At 27.5% G+C, this 23276-nt stretch overlaps 1 protein-coding gene across 1 annotated transcript; it reads left to right on the top strand.

The window, feature by feature from the left end:
• Positions 1–6691: 6691 nt before the first annotated feature.
• LOC111307212 (peroxidase RIP1-like) lies at positions 6692–8142 on the top strand. The gene is made up of 3 exons (XM_022905226.2): positions 6692–6999; positions 7098–7292; positions 7402–8142. The coding sequence occupies exons 1-3, from the start codon at positions 6793–6795 to the stop codon at positions 7951–7953; spliced, it is 954 nt and encodes a 317-aa protein (XP_022760961.1). The 5' UTR covers positions 6692–6792; the 3' UTR covers positions 7954–8142.
• Positions 8143–23276: the final 15134 nt, after the last annotated feature.

Here is a 23276-nt window from a genome sequence, read left to right as displayed (position 1 = left end):
TATCCTAAGCTAAAAAATTAGACGAAAAATTGTTGGTTATGTATAACATCTTTTCCATATGACAAAAAATGTTAATGTTATATGATATTCAATGAAAATTATACAAATGTATTGGTTTCAAATTTCTTTAGGATTAATATAGAACTCTTTTATTTAGAAAAACATTGTATACTCCTTCATTTTCTCTTTTATATCAGTTTAAGAATATTCACAATTGTATCAAAATTTTTAAGGTTACTATATAAGGTAATATTTGTTCAAAAAAATTGAAATTTATCGAATTAATTATCACTATTACATTTAATATAAAAATATTATTATAAATTATAATTTAACTAAACTTAAAAGTGATTTAAAGGCATTTAGTAGCAAAGTTTATTTGATAAATCCTTATTTAATTGTGTATTTAGTATTTCAATCATTTTGAATTTTGACTTTTCATTATTTTGTGTTAGATTTTAGACTTAAGATCAGCGACGAATTAGGTTAAATCAAGTTTATCATCTACTTTTATTTATAGTATACTCAATTATTTACTTATGTAACTGAGCAAATTTGAGTCAATAATTGATGCATGTTTCTCTACATTTAAAAATCTAGATTTAAACAATCCTAAATTCAAATAAATAAAATATACTTAATTACTTATAATTGCAATTTTATTTTAGAAATACTTTTAAAATTAATTAACTAATTCAATCACAAAAACAATAAAAATAAGACATTGAAGAGAAAGGGAAAAAATCTAAAATAAGAAACTTTTAAATTATTATGGAAGATAAATAAGAAATATTAGATTTTGATTAAGTTACTATTTCAATTTGGATTTTGGTTATATTCAATCATTTTAGGTTTTAAATAATTACTAAGTTTTTGACTTTTAAAATCAAATGAAATTGAATCAAGTTAGTTCATTTTTATAATTATGTGTATTATATTATTTTTAATTAAATTAAAATTTAAAATAAGTAAAAAATTTATCTATACTCAATTTGAGTTTTGAATTATTTCAAGTTTGAATTGATTAATCGATATTATTTTAACTATACCTTTATGACATAGGTAATAAATTTTAAAATAGAATGAGAACATAACACAATGAAAATTTTAGTACAAAAGTGATTGAGATACTAATAATAATTTTAGAAAAAAATCCTTATGTTCAAGTTTTGTAGAGATTAAAGAATATATCTCCTTTTGAGGATTTTGAAATTTGTATCATAGAAATATTAATCTAAATTAACGAGTTTATAATCATTCATTTGTTGATCAAGTTGCTGTTATATAAGATGAGGATTTTGAAATTAAGTTGCTGTTATATAATTTAAAAAAAAAAATCCTTATGTTCAAGTCTTGCAGAGATTAAAAAATATATCTCCTTTTGAGGATTTTGAAATTTGTATAATAGAAATACTAATCTAGATTAACGAGTTTATAATCATTCATTTGTTGATCAAGTTGCTATTATAAAGAATATATCTCTTTTTGAAGATTTTGAAATTTGTATCATAGAAATACTAATCTAGATTAACGAGTTTTATAATCATTCATTTGTTGATCAAGTTGCTGTTATATAAGTTGAGGAAAATAATTCAAATATTTCATTTCAAAGAGATACCATAGTTCATACTCATTTACGAAGATAACATGGAGTTAAATATTATTTGAGCTGTTATGATCTTTTCTAAAATTTTTTACTTTTTCCAAATGAAGAAGTTGATCGGCATCAAAATATTAAAAAATTATTTTGAATATGGTAATAACAATAAAGCAATAATTAAAAATATACCATCCTTTTGTTTAGTAGAAAATTTTTTTTATGGAGAATTACATCATCTAGCATATATTGTGATTATTTTCTTTTTGGATATACATAAATCAAAGATAATATAGTAATGGATAATTAATAACTTAATAATTAATCATTAAAAACTCAAACATAATCAATATAACTTAGTAGTAATCATAGATAATTTAATAATAAATTATTTATAACTTAATAGTAAATGAATAATAATTTAATAGTTAATAGTTGATAACTTTTTAGTAAATTTATAATAATACAATAATAAATGCATTACTTTAATGGGAAATCACTCATAATATAATTATAAATGCATAATAACATAGTACTAAATTAAGGGCGATAACTTGATAGTTAATTATTAATCACTTAGTAATAAATCAATGATAACTTAATAGTAAATTAGTGATAATTTAATAGTAAATCAATTTTAGTTTAATAGTAATTAATTGATAGTAATAAATATTAAATAATTTATTAGTAAATCAATTATAAATTACTAGTAAAAAATTGATATTTTAGTAGTTATTCATTTAAAGCTTAAGAGTAAATTAGTATAACTTAGTAGTAAATAATTTATAACTTAGTAGTAAATAATTGACAACATAATAGTTAATCATTCATATCTTAATAGTAAATCATGCATAATTTAATATAAAATAGTTATAACTTGGTAGTGAATTATAGATAATTTAGTTGTAAATTAGTGATAATTTTGTGATAAATAATTAAAAAATTAAATACTAAATCATTGATAACATAATATTAAAAATATAATAGTAAATCATTGATAATTTAGTAATAAAATACTAATAACATAATTAGTTGTAAATCGGTGATAATTTACTAATAAATTAGTTAATCATTGATAACTTTTTAGTAAATCATTGGTAAATTAGTAGTAAATCAATTATAACTTTATAATAAATTATCAATAATTTAGTGATAAATTACTAACAATGATTGATAAATCATTCATAATATAATGGCAAATCATTCATAAATTAGTAATATACTTAGTAGTAAATAATTGATAACTTAATTGCCAATTATTGATAACTTTTATTATATTAAATTGCCAAGAATTGAACCCTGGGTACTAATAGAAAAGAAGTCAAAACTTTTATTTTAGAAATTGGGATAAACCTACCATGAACATATTTAATTAAAAATTAGTGAAAAAATTATAAATTTAAATAAAACAATAATGTTATTATATAAAAAAAAAAGTTTATCTCATATATTATTAATGGATTTTTAAATTTCATAGTTGTAAATACATAACAACATATTAGTAAATCAATGATAGGTTAATAAAAAATAAGTGATAACTTTGTAGTTAATAATTGATAACTTAATAATAAATCAATAATAATTTAATAGTGAATTAGTGATAATTTAATAATAAATTAGTTTCAATTTAATAGTAATTAATTAATTAATTTAGTAGTAAATCATAAATAACTTAATAGTAAATCAATGATAATTTATTAGTTAATAATTGAAAACTAAAAAGTAAATCAACATGACTTAATAGTAGTTAATCATCAATAACTTAATAGTTAATCAATGATAATTTAAGAGTAAATCATGGATAATTTAATATAAATCAATGATCACTTGATAATGAATTATGGTTAATTTTGTAATAAATTTGTGATGATTTTGTAGTAAATAATCAAAAGCTATGTAGTAAATCAATGATAATATAGTAGTAAATGTATAATAACATAATAATAAATCAATGATAATTTAGATGTAAATTATTAATAACTTAGTAGTAAATTACTAATAATTTAGTGATAAATAAGTGATAATTTAGTAGCAAATTAGTTAATTATTAATAACTTTATAGTAAATTACCGATAAATTAATAGTAAATTAGTTATAACTTTACAATAAATAATTAATAACTTAGTAGTAAATCATCAATAATTTAATAGTAAATTAGTCATAATTTAGTAGCAAATCATTCACAAATTAGTAGTAAATCAATAGAAATTTAGTAGTAAATTATTGATAATTTATAAATATATCATTGATAGCTTAGTAATAAATCAATGATAACTAAACTGTCAATACCATAAACTTATTCAATAAAAAGATTTAGTGAAAATTTTCTAAATTTGAATGAAACAATAATGTTATTATATAAAATGAAAATTATTTTAGATTAGAACTGAACCTATGCCTTCTAGCAAGAATCCATTATTAAATATATGATTACACAAATATTATCAATAATTACTAAAAGTATATTATAAGTTATCTAAAAATTATTAAAATTACATCAAGAGATTATTAAAATTACATAAAAAATTATTTAAATTATATCAATAGTTACCAAACTTATATCATAAGTTACCAAAATATATTGAAGGTTTCCAAAATTTTATCAAAGGTTATAAAAATCAAAATTATATAAAAAAAACTATCAAAGTTTACTTATATTATACCAAAATCAAAATTAAATTATTGGTATTTATCGTTATTATCATAATATCAAAAAAATTATTTATTGAAATGAAATTTTAGAGATAAGAATTATACATGCATCACGCATGTGCCAAAAACTAGTGTGTGTGTGTGTGTGTAAGGATGGATCAATTTATATGATATTAAATTTAAAAAATTTTACATAATTTTCTAATGTTTTATTTTAATAGGTCCACTGTATTGAGAGACAAGTAAAAAAAAAAGTTTAATCTCATCTCTTAAATCTATTGAAATAAATATTTAGAAAAAGATGTAAAACTTTTTTTGTGTAACTTGACCCTTTCACGCGCATGCACACACTCACACACACACACACACACACATATATATATATATATATATATGGCTATCACCAAAATTTTTTGTATCCCATTATTCCACCATTACCAAGTTTTTGAATTCTTAAAACTTCAAGGAAGCTGAAACTGAAGATATTAAACTTAGAATAAGGTGGTAAAAATGTAAGAGAATAGAAAAATTGCTATACATCTTTAATTTTAGTCATTGTTTTTGTAGAAATTGAGATTGTTAGAAATTGAACTTGAATTATTCAAACTAAAAATTTGTTTTTCTAATCACATATCGTACAACGGTTGGCTTTTAATTTCATTAAAAGGTTAAAAATATTCTTGAATTTTAATTTAATAATTATTTAAATTCTTAATATTTTATCGCAATCAAAGTTTTAATTTTTTATTTTGATTTAATTGAACATTTAAATAGACAAAATCTAATCACGTGACAAAATTTAATTAATCAATTCTCATATTACAGTCAATTAAATTCTTAAAGAATCTTGGAGAGAAATACAAAAATATAGAAGAAACAAGAAAAATAAAAAAAAGATTATTTTATTTTATTTTATTTTCACATATATTAATTATTTCACGTGGTAAACTTTGATTCATTTTATTAATGTCACATAAAAAAAATTTTCATTGGCAAAAACATTAATAATTTTAACTTTTTTATCTAAATAAAGATTTAATTATATGCAAATAATTATCGAACAGATTAATTAATTATAAAAAAATTAAGGGCTTGGACATTTTTAATTATAGTTCAGATATTTTGTTATACCTTTAGCTTTTTAATTTTAGTGTTGATAATTATCATCTTTAAATTATTTTGTTAAACCAAGTTGCATGGTCATTCATCTCTGCTTTATACTATAATTGCCAAAAAGAATTTGAAGCAAAGACGAATCAGTGATCATAGAGAACTAAAAAAGAAGTACGACCAGCAGCCTGACCTATTCTTAATTATTTAATTTTTACATATTAAAGAGAGTGGCTAGAATGTTGATAAGTTCAACACTGTATGCCAATGATAGAGGAAGAAAAGAAAAAAGGAAAATTTCTCTTGAAACATAATTAAGGGAATTAATCAACAAATACATTAACCAACGTAATCAGCAGGAGGCTGGCCTTTTCTGTTTGACCAAATTTTGATTTAATTCATATGATATTATTTGACTTTAAGATTTATTATCCAACAAAAAGCTTTGTATTATTATGGTTGAGCTGGGCTATACAATTAATGCTACTTAATTAATATTTGACTGTGGTTTTTCGTCTGTTAATTAATTTTCCTTTCTTTCAATGTATCAATGGTTAGAAAATTATATAAACTTTTTAAGTTTATATCACGTTAATTGACTTGGTTTTTCATATATATAAATAGAGGAGAGATCAATTTAGATATATAATATTAAAGAAATTTTATATATATATTTTTTAATTATTGATTAATATATTAAAGGGATGAAAGTAAATTATTTTTTTATTTAATTTTCTCATCTCTTGAATCTATCGAAATTAATGACTAAAAAATATATAAAACTTTTAAAATTTTACATTGCATAAATTAACCCCTTTTCATATATATGTAATTGTTATTAAATTCTCTAATATAAAACTTAAATCTTAATTCTATTGATTCATGTAATTGCTTATAAAATATGAAATTGACTTATCCAACAAATTTAAAATTTAAATTCCAACCCTTATAATTTTTTTTTATTTTTTTAATTAGACTACAACCTCCTTTATCTGAAATACCATGGTAAGGAAAAAATCGATATAATTTTTCCCGATAATTTTGAATATTTAATAAACTTGATTACTTTTTTATCTTGTATTTTATGAAGGGAACTCAAATCTAACCTTCAATTCAATCTTTATTATTTTCCTTATCCATTTCATTTTAAGTTCTCTTCTTGTTTCTTTCCTTATTTTTATCAGATTTTTTTATGTCTACAATTAAAAAAAATCCGTTTTGAACATGACCATGTCAATTTCGAGAATAAAAAATCTATTAGAAACCGGCCTACAGTCAATACAAGATAAAATAAAAGCCTTGAGAACCAGTCTAACGATTGGCTAAGTCATAATCGAAATTGCTCGCTATAAATACCCAGCAGCACTCCAACCATTCCCAAAACTCACAAAAAGAAAGAAAATTAATTCAGAGCAAATTCAACTTTCTAACCAATGGCTTCACCCACCAATTTTCTTCTTCATACCTTTGTCTGCCTAGTTCTTGCAACCACTGCTTTTTCCTTATCCCCCAAATTTTATGACCAAGTTTGTCCCCAAGCTTTGCCTGCCATCAAGAAAATAGTCCATGCTGCTGTCCATCGAGAGCGGCGCATGGGAGCTTCTCTACTTCGGCTGCACTTCCATGACTGCTTCGTTAATGTACTACATTAACTTCACAACATTCCTTCATTATTATCGGTAATATTTAGCCTTTCTTTTTAAGTTGCAAGCTTGAATTGTTTGCCATTGTAATGCAGGGTTGTGATGGTTCCCTTCTGCTGGATTCTACATCTACCATTGATAGTGAAAAGAATGCACGTCCCAATGTCAATTCTACCAGAGGATTTGAAGTAATCGACCAAATTAAGGCTGAAGTAGACAAAGTTTGTGGACGCCCCGTAGTGTCTTGTGCCGATATCTTGGCTGTTGCAGCTCGAGATTCTGTAGTTGCGGTATGGACTTATGTTATCCGATTGAAATTGAAAACTCAATCTATCATTTCCATTGTCAGCAATTCTGTAAACAATCATTTTCTAATGAAAACTGTCATGGTTGCTGCAGCTGGGAGGACCATCATGGAAGGTGAGGCTAGGGAGGAGAGATTCCACCACAGCTAGCAAGAATCTTGCAAACAGTGTCCTTCCATCTCCATTCATGAACCTTCCTGCATTAATCAACAACTTCAAGAACCAAGGTCTGAACCAGAGAGATCTTGTAGCCCTCTCCGGAGGCCATACCATTGGGTTAGCACAATGTTTTACCTTTAGGAACAGAACTTACAATGCAACAAATATCGACCCTGCCTTTGCCAAAGAGCGTAGAGCAACTTGCCCACGTGATGGAGGCAACACTAACCTCGCTCCTCTAGATCCCACACCTGCACGTTTTGACACTTCATACTTCAAAAACTTGGTGAAGAAGAGAGGACTACTCATCTCAGATCAAGCGCTTTTCAATGGTGGCTCAACCGATGATCTTGTAAAGACTTACAGCTCCAACCCTGAAGTTTTTTGGAACGATTTTTCTAAGTCAATGATTAAGATGGGAAATATTAAGCCTTTGACTGGCAAACAAGGACAAATTCGTGTCAACTGTAGGAAGGTGAACTGGTGAAGCAAATTGATGCTTTTTGGGGAAATTTTTTTTTCAGATATCTTTTTTTATTATTTCAAGAAATCATTTTCATTAATAGTATTCATTTTTTTTAATGTTAAATAAGGCGTTGAAGTCTTCCATACAAAAAGCCACATGGAAGATCATGAGATTAACCTTAATTGTTTGATTTCGTTGTACTCAATTAAGAATTGTTTGTTTCAAGTGTATAAAACTCTGTTTTCACCAAATAATCTCACATTCTTGATTATTTATTTATTTTTTGCTATTGGAGGCCATGAATAATTGTGGTAAATCTTCCAAGACATCAACAAAAGTGGTAAATTTAAAAATAAATTTAAATATATTTTTAAAATTAAGTGTATTTGTTTTTAGCATTTTTAAATTTTAAAGTTAATTTTTTTTATAAAATGTGATTTTGTGATTTACTGCTTGTCTGTGTATATATATATATATATACCGATAATATTTTAAAAATAAACTCCAAATTAATCTAATTATTAAAATAAAATTTATGTACGGATCTCAACTATATGACCTTGAAAATAAGGAGACTATTTATTGAAAAGCCCTCTCAATAGACATGAAACACATCCAAAATATTGTTTGGGAACGAGATTGACAACAGAAAAAGGCAAAGCATCTCAATATCCTTGAATTTTATTTATTTATTTATTTTGTTAAGGGGAGAGCATAATCCTTACAAAAGGAAAAAAGAAAAAAGATCCATTTAACATAAGTACTGTCACTCTTTCCAACTCTTTTTATGCATATATTAAAAAAAAATCAATTTACATGGTACAAAATTTAAAAAAATTTACATATTTTTATGATCTTTAATTTTAATAAATCCAAAAAAAAAAAAAGAGAGCGAAGTAAAAATAAAAAATGGTTTAATTTCATTTTTTGAATATATTGGAATTAATTTAAAAAATGTAAAACTAAAACAATCTTGCAGTATAAATTGATTCTTCCTACATATTATATATATATATATATGACTATCACCACAATTTTTTAGTATCCTCTTATTCTATCATTACCTTGTTTTTGAATTCTTAAAACTTTCAAAGGAAACTGAAAATAAAGATATGAAGTTGAGAAGAATGAGGGAAAAATGTAAGAGAATAAAGAAAATTTGCTATACATCTTTAACATTAGTTGTTGTTTTTTTGGCTTTGGCAATTGAGATTATTACAAATTGAACTTTTATTAGTGGAACTAAAAGTTTGTTTTTTTTATTACCATGTCACACAACTGTTAGCTTTTAATTTGATTAAGACGTCACAAATAATTTTGAATTATAATTCAATAATTATTTAAGGACTTAATATTTTATTACGATCAATCTAACCTTTAATTTTTTGTTTTGATTTAATTAAACATTTAAATAGATGAAATATAACCACATGACAAAATTTAATCCATCAATACACCAATTATAGTCAACTAAATCTTTAAAGGGATCTTAAAAAAATATAAGTCATTCACCTCTTGGTCTATTGGCTAAGGAGGTTTTACGAAGAGATAGAAGTTCTGATTTCGAGTCAAGATCTCTTCCTTTTTTCGCCCTTATAAGGGTTATACCCTCCCCTTAGTCAAAAACAAAAAAAGAGAGATAAAAAAAAGTTTATTTTATTTAATTTTCACATATATTAATTACGTAATATACTAAATTTTAATTTATTGTATTAGTGTCATATGAAAATTTATTTTAACAAACAAAAAATTAACAGTGTTAATTTTTTCATCTAAATAAGACCTTAACTAGATATAAATAAATATTAGACAGATTAATTTATTGCAATAAAAGAATTTTGAATGATTTTTTAATTATAATTCAAGAGCTTTTTATATCTTTAATCTTTTAATATTAGTATAAATAATTATCATATCTAAATTATTTTGTTAAACCAAATTGCATGGCCATTCATCTCTGCTTTATACCATAATTGCCAAAAAGAATTTGAAGCAAAGACGAATCAGTGATCATAGAGAACTTTTAAAAAAAGTACGACCAGCAACCTGACCTCTTCTAATTATTTATTTTCTACATATTAAAGAGAGTGGCTACACTGTTGATAAGTTCAACACTGGATGCCTATGATAGAGGAAGAAAAGAAAAAAAGAAAATTTCTCTTGAAACATAATTAAGGGAATTAATCAACAAATACATTAAACAATGTAATCAGCAGGAGGCTGGCCTGTTTGGTTTGGCCAAATTTTCATTAATTCATATCATTGTTTTTTTTTTTTTTTTTTGATAGAAGCAGTAGTTTTCAGTCACTCATTACAAAGGCTTATTACACAAAAGTTGAGGAAGAGAGTACATCCATACCTTTGTACCCGTAAAGTAAAGGACACTTTTGCAAGACAATAAGCTAACCTATTAGCAGTTCTATCAATATGGTGAAAAGCACATGTCTGCAAACCAGAAGCTAATATCCTGGATTATATTACTTCTAGTGAAAAACGAATTTCCCACTTCATGTATCTCTTTTATAGCTAAAAGACAGTCACTTTCTACCACAACTTTCTCCACTTATCTGCAAACCCTATTTAATTGCTTGCACTTCTGCCATTAAAGCACTATTTGCCTTTGCTCCCCCATAACAAGCTGAGAAGCGGATATTTCTATCGCAGCCGCTAAGAACGGCCCCCAACCCTACCTCGTTCTTTTGGGCCACATAAGATGCATCCACGTTAAGCTTAAATATGCCCTCAAGAGGCAACCAGTCCACCTGTTGGCTGTGTTGTTGTGAGGATAGGTGCTGTGGTTCCTATGCATGTCTATCACTCAACATGCAGTGGGCCTTTCCCTGCAAGTTTTTATGCAGCAAACAAACCCTGTGATGTAGATACTTATTTCTGTTCATCCATAAAAGCCATATACAGTTCATAGCCAAATGTAAGGCCACCTTCTGGTCTGCTAGGTACAGGAAACTATGCCGAACATCTGTAGAAATACGAGAATGAGAATCATAGCCACCGGAGAGATCAATCTCAGCCCAGATATGCATGCTTATGTGGCATTCAAAAAACGAATGTTGCCATGACTCCCCAGTCCCAAAAACTAGACATTCACTCCCCACTTGCACTCCCCTCCCAATGAGTTTGTCTTTTGTTGGGAGATATCCTTGAATCAACCTCCAGAAGAAATACTTCTCCTTCGGTGCCACCTTTGCTGTCCAGACAAGCTTCCACGCAAGATGTCTATGTTTTTTCTCACACTAAGGTTCTTTCAAATCTTTGTTAGGCCTGAAGCAATAAACACAATAATGCAAAAGCAATATATCGCAATAAACCCATAGCAATTGACAACAATCAATAATAAAAAAAATATAGGAAAAATAAAACACACCAAGATGTACGTGAAAAACCCTCCAGTGTAGAGAGAAAAACCATGGACCACCAGAAAAATCTTCACTATCAAATAATGGATATACAAAGTTCTTTTCTAGCTAAAACTAGAGCTACTCAACAACTAGAGAGAGATAATTGAAAAAATTCTCACCAAATAAGTGACTCAACAAATACACATTGGATTTGTTCCTAGAGAGCTTCAAACCCGATCTTCACCGTTCATAATGTAGAACTCTGAATCATAACCCTACTGACAAAATTTCAGCTCAATCGAACGATGGATCAACTTCCGTTCAACCAACTCTCCTTTCTCCCTTTTCTCTCTAATTTCCTAGCTTTTTTTCCTTCTCTTCTTGGTTTGTGACATCACTTTAAAACAGTCCCACCTTTTTTTATTAAACAGCTAGGACACTGTGTAAAAAAAAAAAAAAGACTAAGGTCCATGGCCTTTGATTGGTCCAAAACCAATTACATGGCTAGACTTCATTTTCCTAACAATCTCCCCCTTCAGCCCTATTAGAAGAAGATTCATCGTCATAGCAGTTTCATTTGAAACTTACCTTGGCCAAGAAACTCATTCCGGCCAAGTTACTATAGAGCTCAAGCTTTTTTCTGAGAAGTATCTTAGTCAGCATATCTGTTACATTCTCATCAGTATGGATTTTCTTCAATAACATCTGTTGTTCCTCAATCACTGAACATAACCAATTATATCTAACATCAATGTATTTTATTCTAGCATGGTACATGGTATTCTTATTCAAATTTAAAGCATTCTAGCTATCACAAAACATCACATACTCTTTTTGATTCAACCCTAATTCAAAAAGAATATGTTTCATCCAAAGCATTTCTTTACCTGCTTCGATTATTGCAATATACTTAGCCTCTGTAGTTGACAAAGCAATACACTTTTGCAACTTAGACTGCCAAGATACAGCTTTTCCTACAAAAGTGAATAAATATCTTGAAGTAGATTTTCTACCATCAAGATCACTCGTCATGTTAGCATCAGTAAACCCTTCTAAAACTGGTTGTGAAACTCCATAACTCAAATACATTTTTGAGATGTCCTTAAAATATTTGAAAATCCATTTTACTACTTACTAGTGAACTTTTCTCGAATTAGAAAAAAATTTGCTCACTACACCAACTGCATGGGCAATATCAGGCCGTGTACAAATTATAAGATATATTAAAGAACCGACTGCAAAAGAATAATGAATACTAGACATAACTAGTTGCTCTTCCTTAGATACTGAACAAGATTTTTTACTCAGATGAAAATAGTTAGCAAATAGACTACTAACTGATTTAGCATGTTGCATGTTGAATCTACTAAGTACCCGTTTAACATACTTTTCTTGTGATAATCACAACTTTTCAGCTCTTATATCTCGGATAATGTCCATACCAAGAATCTACTTTGTCGGACTTAAATCCTTTATGTTAAAGGACTTAGATAGTTATTCTTTCAACCTGCAAACCATACCAATATCTTGTCCCACAACTACTATATCAGCAACATATAATAAGAAAATAATGAAGTTATCATCAGAAAATTTTTTGACATACACATAAGGATCCGCTGCCATTCTTTTATAGCTATCACTCACCATAAAAGAATCAAACTTCTTGTACCACTGTTGCAGAGCTTATTTCAAATCATACAAGCTTTTCTTCAATTTGCAAACTAAGTGCTCTTTCTCTTTCACTTTAAAGCTCTCAGGCCGATTCATATAAGTGTTTTCCTGCAAGTCACCATGCAAGAATGCAGTTTTAATATCAAGTTGGGCAAGCTCAAGATTCAAACTAGCTACTAATCCCAATATCACTTGAATGAAACTTATCTTCACAATTGGAGCAAATATCTCATCAAAATCGATACCTGATTTCTGATAAAAACCTTTCACCATTAATCGAGCTTTATACCTCACTAGTTTGTCACCATCCTTTTTTAATTTGAACACCCATTTATTTTTCAATGGCCTCTTTCTTTTCAAAAGTTTAATAAGATCATAATTACCATTTTTTAGTAATGACTTATATCTTTTTTCATTGCTTTTAACCAATGTTCTCTATTCGAAGTAGCCTACACATCTTGAAAGCTCTTTAGCTCTATTTACTGGTAACTAAAATAAAATATAAACTTGGATACCTGATAGATGGCCTGCACTCTCTAGTAGATCTCCTAGACTGAAACTCTACATCATCTGATGCTTAAGGTAGCTCCCCCTACTCAACACTCTTGTTAGAAATGATTGTTCTCTCTGTTCAAAATTGATTGCATCTGGCTCATCACTAACTATGACTAGCTTATTCATATCCCTAAGTTTTGTTTCTTGTTCATTTTCACCATCTATGGCTCTTTCTTGTGGAACCTCTATCGGTGTTGAAACATTACACTCAATAGTATCTTGTGTAGTCTTTTCATTTTTTTTCAAGGTCTAATATGGTTTTTTATTCATGAAAGACCACATTTCTGCTTCTAACTGTCTTTTTTTTCACTGGATCCCATAACCTTTAGTCAAATTCTTCATCACCATATCCTACAAACATATTGTGCAACTTTACTATCAAGCTTTGATCTCTGCTTTTTAAGCACATGCATGAATGCTTTACATCCAAAAATTTTCAAGTGAAAGTATGAAGCATATTTCCCTGTCCACACTCTTTCTAGAATGTCAAAGTTCAAAGGAACTGATGGTGATTTGTTAAGCAAATAACAAACTGTGTTAACTGCTTCAACCCAGAATGGCTTTGGTAATTTTGTCATCATCAACATACAAGACTTTTTTCATAATGGTGCGGTTCATTCTTTTAGCTACACCATTATGCTGTGGTGTTTCAAGTTCTGTCATCTCATGCATGATCACATGCTTTGAACAGTACTTTTCAAAGTTTTGATGTGTATTCCTTACCATTATCAGTCTGAATACATTTCAAAGATAACCCTGTCATCCTTTCCACCATGGCATGAACTTTTTAAAAATACTGCAATACTTAGCTTTTATTTTTCAACATATACACTCAAGTCTTATGTGAAGCATCATTAATAAAAGTAACAAAATACCTGCTACCATCAATGACTCAACCTCAATGGGACCACATATGTCAGAATAAATCAATTCCAATCTATTTTCTTTTCTCTGAGAACTCTTACAAAAAAAACTCTACGATGCTTGCCAAACAAACAATAATCACATGAATTGAGAGACATACCTTTGGTCAAAAGAATGAGAAACTGCCTTGCCAAAACCTGCAACCCCTTTTCACTCATATGTGCTAGCTTTTTATGCCTCAAGTTTACTGAAACATTATCCTCAATGGTATTTACCTGGTTGTCATTCAATTGCATCCATGTCTTATACATTATGCAACATAATTTTTTTCTTGTAACTACTATAGATCCTTTGAGAAGCTTTCACTACCCATTCTTTTATCGACTCTCATATTCCTCCTTATCGAGGGCATTAATAGGAAGCAAGTTCATTCTCATATCGAAAATGTGTCTAACATCCCTCAAAGTCAACATGTAGCTTGTACTAGTTTATACAACAATATCACCAATCCCAATAATCTGTGACACACTTTTATTTCTCATCTTGGTACAACCAAAGTCTCTCATTTTGTAAGTTATAAACAACTCTCTCTTAGGAACACAATGATATGTCGCTCATGTGTTAATTATCCATTCAATGTCAGGATCACCAACGTGATTACAATCACCATGTGTATAAATCAAAGTAACTAAATCACCATATGAATTCACTACTGTAACTTTTTCATTAGCTAAACTATTGTCTTTCTCATCTTTTCTCTCTTCAAGATTTTACAGTGTTATTTTATATGACCTGTTTTACCATAATGGAAATACTTCACTTTATCTCTGGACTTGTACCTATATTTAGACTTATTATGGCCTTTTGAGTTTTGACCTTTGTAAATATTTTTTCCCCTATTCTCTGCGACCAAAGCTTGATTCTCAGAGTCTACATCTTTTTGCCTTATTTTTTCATTAAGCATACTAGCTTTTACCATCTCCAATGTTACCTTATAATTAGGAGTTGAATTAAGAACAGTCACAACTAGAGTATTTCAACTGTCTAACAATGAATCTAAAAGAAATAATGCCTTCATTTCATCATCTATCTTAAGCTCCATAGTAGTCATCTGATTAAATATATCTTGAAAATCACTCAAGTGCTTTGTAATAGATCGTTCATCCCTATACTATAAAGTTGTAAGCTTTTAACAAGCATAACTTTATTCATACATGTTTTTCTTTCATACAATGTTGTTAATTTTTTTCAAACAATGTGGGCATCTACCTTCTGCACTACATGATGGAATACGCTGATATCAACCCATTTTTTTTTATTGTAGCTAGCGTCTTTCTGCCTAATTTCTTCTAGCTTTCATCTTTCATATCTGTTGGCTTAGCCAAATCACCTAATATCGGCACATAAAAATCTTTACAGTATAAATGATATTTCATCACAGGCTTCCAAATTGAATAATTTGATGCTGTTAATTTTATCATAGAACCTGTATCACCCTCCATGATTTTAAATAAAATTTACTTTTGTCTTGGGCTGCTTATGTATCGTTGTCTCAAAATAACCCTTACTCCGATACCACTTGTTAGGCTTGAAGCAATAAACACAATAATGCAGAAGTAATATATCGTAATAAACCCATAGCAATTGATAACAATCAATAATAAAAAAAAACACAGGAAAAATAAAATACACCAAGATTTACATAAAAAATCCTCTAGTGTAGAGAGAAAAATTACGGACCACCAGAAAAATCTCCACTATCAAATAATAGATATACAAAGTTCTTCTCTAGCTAAAACTAGAGCTAATCATCAACTATAGAGAGACAATTAGAGAAATCTCACCAAATAGGTGACTTAACAAAAACACCTTGGATTTGTTCCTAAAGAGCTTCAAACATGATCTTCACCGTTCAAAATGTAGAACTTTGAATTATAACCCTGCTGATAAAATTTTAGTTCAATCGGATCACGAATTAACTTCCGTTCAACTAACTCTCCCTTTTCTCTTTTCACTCTATTTTTCTGGCTTTTCTTTTTTCTCTTCTTGGTTTGCAACACCACTTTAAAATAGCTCCATCTCTTTTTATTAAATAGCTAAGACACTGTGTAAAAAAAAAAAATCAAGGCTCATGGCCTTTGATTGATCCAAAAACAATTATATGAAACTAGAGGACTTCATTTTTCTAATAATCTTAATTCCCTAATTAGAATAGTGTTAAACTTTATTCTCAAATAGATATACTTTGACTCAGTGGACTTCCGTATCAGATTTTTTTTTTCACGTCAGCGCCTCTTTTCTTCCATCCTCTGCATTCTCTTTCTCCTGTGCAACCCATCAGCCATCTTTCTTTCTTATTTTTTTGTTGCTTTGGACAGCAAATACTTGAAACATCAGACTTTTCCATCTTCACTACATGATTTGCTTCGTTATATTCCATGGGAACAATTTTGTCCTCAATGCTCTGGTAGCATTACAATCATCTCGTGATTTGGGATTGTTACTGGAAACAGATTTATCACAAATTAAAATTGAAGGTTGATCGGGCAACCAAACAAGTTCTATGGAAATGGCAAAATTTAGTATGTCTCGAGGGGATCGAACTGGTTCCATAATGACAGAGTGTTGAGCTGATTATCTGTACGACTGTACCATAAGTTGGATTCTGAACGTTTCTCCATAAAGATTGCACATATACATGTCCATGTGACACTTGGTAAACATTATCTCCTCCATAAGTGTAAGAATAATTCCCATAACGGACTTCATGTTCTTTACGAGGAATGTGGATGTGGTGTGAAGCAACCACAATTTGATCATGAAACACTTCATTCCCCAATTCATATCCAGTTCGGTGATAAGCATAATTTGAGGGAGATGATGCCATCAGCTAAACTAGCATGCCCACGAGGTAAATTCATGCCAGCATCATCTAGAACATACAGGCCATTCAATCTTCCAGCTCATGTATGATTTCTCGCCTCCTCAACACGACGGTTCAATTGGTGCGGTAAAATCCATCCTCTTTCATGACCGTGTGTTTCACCGTAAGTAGAAGAGGGATCATTTTGATCTTTGGAATAAAACCCAAAATGCAATTTTCCATCCGCATTCAGTATGAAAGCTTCCTGGTTTGGGGGGCATTTAGCACATGGATTATTAACCTAAGGAACACCAACCTTATTACCAGAAATAGCTCCAATTGGCATCCATACTACATTATCTCAAAACCGTGGCTGGTGTTCATATTGGGGATGATGATTTAATTACTGCAACAAATATTCTTCATGCATTTTATCAAAGCATTTGTTTGGTAATTCTAGAAACAGTACTCGGTAACGAGCAGAAGACGGTGAAAGGTGGAAACTCTGATAGTGATATTATTTTGGGATCATGATGTCCATGGTGCCTAAGAAAATAGTAAGCGGGACTCCATGGACCTTCCATTTCATTTTATCTCTAAGGGAACTGGTTGCTGGAGTTGCCCTGATCCATACGAGGAATATTAAGATGACGCAAGCTATATTCCGGCATCGACATCTAACCATTCCTCTGGTTATGAAGGAGGAATATCGAAGGAAGAAAATAACGACGTGGAATAAAAAGCTGATGTAGAATTTTATTAGAGTGAAAATATCTTTATTTTGTAATAAAATTTAAAACTACTCTTGTTAGGGAATTAAGATTTAGAAATATACTAGTTTAAGAAAAAACTCGTCTAACTCTTCCCTTGCTTTGTAATAAGCTGACTTCACAGTTAACTTTTACTTCTTGGCTGAAACCAAAAAACCAAAGCTTTACTTTTGTATTATTATTTAGCTGGGCAGCACAATTAAGTTAATATTTGACGGTGGTTTTTCTTGTCTTAATTAATAACCCATTCTTTGAGTGTGTCATATATATATATATATATATAATTTCTCTTAAATTCTTTAATATAAAACCTAAATTTTAGTTCTGCTAATTCATATAATTGATTATAAAACATGACATTAATCGATTCATTAACTTTAAATTTTAAATTCCATTACTTAAAAAAGTTTTTATTCTTATTAAACGACGACATCCTTTCTTTAATATATCTTGATAAGAAAAAAAAATCAATATAACTAAAAAAATCCCCTCACCTCAAGAGTATGCAAGAAAACTACTGTTTTACTTACAAAGACTCCGTCGGATTATTTAACATTAAAAAAAAATTCAACAAAGAAAAGAAGAAAAAGAAATAAAATAAAAAAAACAAAAAAGGAATAACGATTCACTTTTTGATACAAATCCTTTTCTTTTTTTTATTTTTTTTAAAAATTCATTGCTTTTGTACAAGGAAAATTGATACTTTCAACTTTTTCTTAAAGCATTTAGAGTTTTTATTTTAAGAAAAATTAATACTTTCAACTTTTCTTTAAAATGTTTTTCTTGATAATTTTTATTTTTAAGGAAAATTCGTACTTCCAATTTTCCCCAAAAATGTTTTTTCTTTAAATTTTGAAATTCTAATTTTGAGAAAAATTGATACTTTCAACTTTTTCCTAAAAATATATATATATATTTAAAACCTTTTACTTTTCAGAGAAATTGATACTTTCAATTTTCTCTTAAAAAAATATTTTTTGTTTTCAAAGAAAATTGATACTTTCAACTTTTTCTCAAAATATTTTTTTTTGGAAATTTTTATTTTTTTAGAAAAAAATTATTGAAAAGAAAGAAAAAATTAAAATTAAAATTAAGGAATACCAAATAATTCTAAATTAAAATAATAATAATAAATAAATAAATAAAATAAACCTTGAATCGGCTCGACGAAAGGAAGAAAAAGGCTCAAGAATGCGACTTTAGCAGAATCAGCTCGGCTCGATTTGATGGCTGAGGTGCGGGTTGAAAGAGGTTATGTTGCGGATCGGGTCACCCGAATGGAAAACACGCGGATCCCAAGTTTTCTTTAAACTTAAAATGGCATCGTTTTTCGATACTATAAAAGGTAAATTTCAGCCTTTTTTCAGTAGAATTCTCTTCCTCCTTCTCTCTTTACTCCCCTTTTCTCTCTCTCTCTCTCTCTCTATTCCCATCAAGAACACCAGTTGAAATTTAATCAGATTCTAGAAATTCTCATCGAAATCTGGGTTATTCGTTGAAAGGTTGGTCGATTTCTGGAAATAGTATGCCAAAAATTAGATAATTGGTCGAAAAATTCAAATATCGTCGAAAAAATCAACCGAAATTTGGAATTTCAAAAAATTCCCAAAAAAAATCACCAAAAATTCCCCGAAAAAATTCCTAAAATCCTTAAGATTGCTTCGGACCTTTCTAAATGCCTTTATACTTTTCTTTTCTTCCTGTGTGGTCTTTCCGTGTCCTTGGGTTCTATTTCAACATCTATTTATAAGGATTGATCAGAAGAGTTTCTAATCAATCCCAATTCCTTCTGGGACTAGGATTCAAACTTTTAATCCAATCCCAACTCTGCTAGTCCCCAAATTCACAGCCAAATTCATTCCAATTTTTTCTGATCCTAATCCTAATCCCAGTTGAAAATTGATCAAGAAAAAAAGATAAAAATAAAAAATAATTGATAAATAATAAAATATATTAATAGATAACTAAAAAAAAAATTAATAGGTAAATAAAAAATATTAATAGATAAATAATAATCATAATAATCATAATAATAATGAAAAATAATTAAATTAAATTAAAATTAAAAAGAAAAATGAGCCCATATTACCCATTTGGACCAAGCCCAATTGATCTGGGCCTGGACCAAATTGGGTGTCTACCCTAATCATTCATAAATTAGTAATATATCATTGATAGCTTAGTAGTGAATAATTGATAACTTAATTATCAATTACTGATAACTTTTATTATACTAAGTTGCCAAGAATTGAACCCTAGGTACTAATAGAAAAGAACTCAAAACTTTTATCTTAGGAATTAGGATAAACCTACCATGAACAGATTTAATAAAAAATTAGTGAAAAAATTATAAATTTAAACAAAACAATAATGTTATTATATAAAAAAATTTATCTCATATATTATTAATGAATTTTTAAATTTCATGTTTCATAGTTGTAAATACATAACAACATATTAGTAAATCAATGATACGTTAATAAAAAATAAGTGATAACTTTTTAGGTAATAACTGATAATTTAATAGTAAATTAATGATAATTTAATAGTAAATTAGTTTCAATTTAATAGTAATTAATTAATTAATTTAGTAGTTACTCATAAATAGCTTAATAGTAAATCAATGATAATTTAGTAGTTAATCATTGAAAACTTAAAAGTAAATCAACATGACTTAATAGTAGTTAATCATCAAAAACTTAATAGTTAATCAATGATAATTTAAGAGTAAATCATGGATAATTTAATATAAATCAATGATAACTTGATAACGAATTATGGTTAATTTTGTAATAAATTTGTTATGATTTTGTAGTAAATAATCAAAAGCTATGTAGTAAATCAATGATAATATAGTAGTAAATGTATAATAACATAACAGTAAATTAATGATAATTTAGATGTAAATTATTAATAACTTAGTAGTAAATTACTAATAATTTAGTGATAAATAAGTGATAATTTAGTAGCTAATTAGTTAATTATTAATAACTTTATAGTAAATTACCGATAAATTAATAGTAAATTAGTTATAACTTATAATCAACCATTAGTAACTTAGTAGTAAATCATCAACAATTTAGTAGTAAATCAGTAATAATTTAGTAGTAAATCATTTACAAATTAGTATTAAATCAATAGTAATTTAGTAGTAAATTATTAATAATTTATTAATATATCATTGATAGTTTAGTAACAAATCATTAATAACATAATAATAAATCAATGATAACTAAATTGTCAATACCATAAACTTATTCAATAAAAAGATTTAGTGAAAATTTTCTAAATTTGAATAAAATAATAATGTTATTATATAAAATAAAAATTATTTTATATTAGAACTGAACCCGTGCCTTCTTGCAAGAATCCATTATTAACTATATGATTACACAAATATTATCAATAATTACCAAAAGTATATTACAAGTTATCTAAAGCTTATTAAAATTACATCAAGAGAGTATTAAAATTTTATCAAAAATTATTAAAATTGCATCAATAGTTACCAAACTTATATCATAAGTTACCAAAATATATTGAAGGTTTCCAAAATTTTATCAAAGGTTATCAAAATTAAAATATATCAAAAACTATCAAATTTTACTTATATTATACCAAAATCAAAATTAAATTATTAGTGTTTATCATTATTATCATAATATCAAAAAAATTATTTATCGAAATGAAATTTTAGAAATAAAAATTACACATGCATCATGCATGTGCCAAAAACTAGTATGTATGTATGTATGTGTGTGTGTATGTATGTATATATATATATATATATAAAAGGAAAGATCAATTTACATGATATTAAACTAAAAATTTTTTTACATATTTTTCTAATTTTTTATTTTAATAGGTCCAATGTATTAGAGAGACAAGTAAAAAAAAAAGGTTTAATCTCATCTCTTAAATCTATTGAAATAAATTATTAAAAAAAGATGTAAAATTTTTTTTGTTTAACTTGATCCTTCCATGCGCTCACACACACACATATACATACACATATATATAGGGGTGTAAATTATACATTAGTACTCGCAAGCTACTCGGGTTCGATTCGAAAAAAACTCAAGTATTCTTATATCTGACTCGAGTAGCTCGCGAGCCTAATCGAGCTTTTATATTTAAATATTTTTTTATTATTTTAATTAATAAAATATTTCGAGTCCGAGTTTGAGTTCGAATTCGAGTATGAATAATCGAACTCTTATCGAATATATGAATCGAGCTTATTTTTACATATTAATTGAGCTTAATTGAGCAAGCTCGAGTAGCTCGAATTCGATCACGAATCGAGCTCGAGCTTGAAAAATAAAACTCGATTGAGCTCGAGCCGAGTATCGAGCCCCGAATTGTGAGTCGAGCTCGAGCTCGAGCTTCTCACTATTCGGCTCGGCTCGACTCGTTTATACCCCTATATATATATATATATATATATATATATATATATATAGATGACTACCACCAAAATTTTTTGTATCCCCTTATTCCACCATTACCAAGTTTTTGAATTCTTAAAACTTCAAGCTGAAACTGAAGATATTAAGCTCAGACTAAGGTGGTAAAAATGTAAGAGAATAGAAAAATTGCTATACATCTTTAATTTTAGTCATTGTTTTTATAGAAATTGAGATTATTAGAAATTGAACTTTAGTTATTTTGAACTAAAAATTTGTTTTTCTAATAACATATCGTATGACCTTTGGCTTTTAATTTCGTTAAAAGATTAAAAATATTCTTGAATTTTAATTCAATAATTATTTAAATTCTTAATATTTTATCGTAATCAAAGTTTTACTCTTCTATTTTGATTTAATTGAACATTTTAAATAGATAAAATCTAATCATGTGATAAAAGTTAATTAATCAGTTCTCATATTACAATCAATTAAATTCTTAACGAATCTTAGAGAGAGATAGAAAAATTAAAGAAGAAAAAAGAAGATTAATTTAGTTTATTTTATTTTTATATATATTAATTATTTCACGTGGTAAACTTTAATTCATTTTATTAATGTCACATAAAAAATCTTTTAATTGGCAAAAACATTAATAATTTAACTTTTTTTTATCTAAATAAAGATTAATTATATGCAAATAATTATCTAAGAGATTAATTAATTATAATAAAAAAATATGGGCTTGGATATTTTTAATTATAGTTCAGATATTTGTTATACCTTTAGCCTTTTAATTTTAGTGTTGATAATTATCATCTTTAAATTATTTTGTTAAAACAAGTTGCATGGTCATTCA

Source organism: Durio zibethinus, chromosome 22, assembly GCF_047325235.1.
Source record: "Durio zibethinus cultivar Kanyao isolate XHJ-2024 chromosome 22, ASM4732523v1, whole genome shotgun sequence".
NCBI classification, from domain to species: domain Eukaryota; kingdom Viridiplantae; phylum Streptophyta; class Magnoliopsida; order Malvales; family Malvaceae; genus Durio; species Durio zibethinus.
This window is presented reverse-complemented; position numbering and strand designations above follow the sequence as displayed.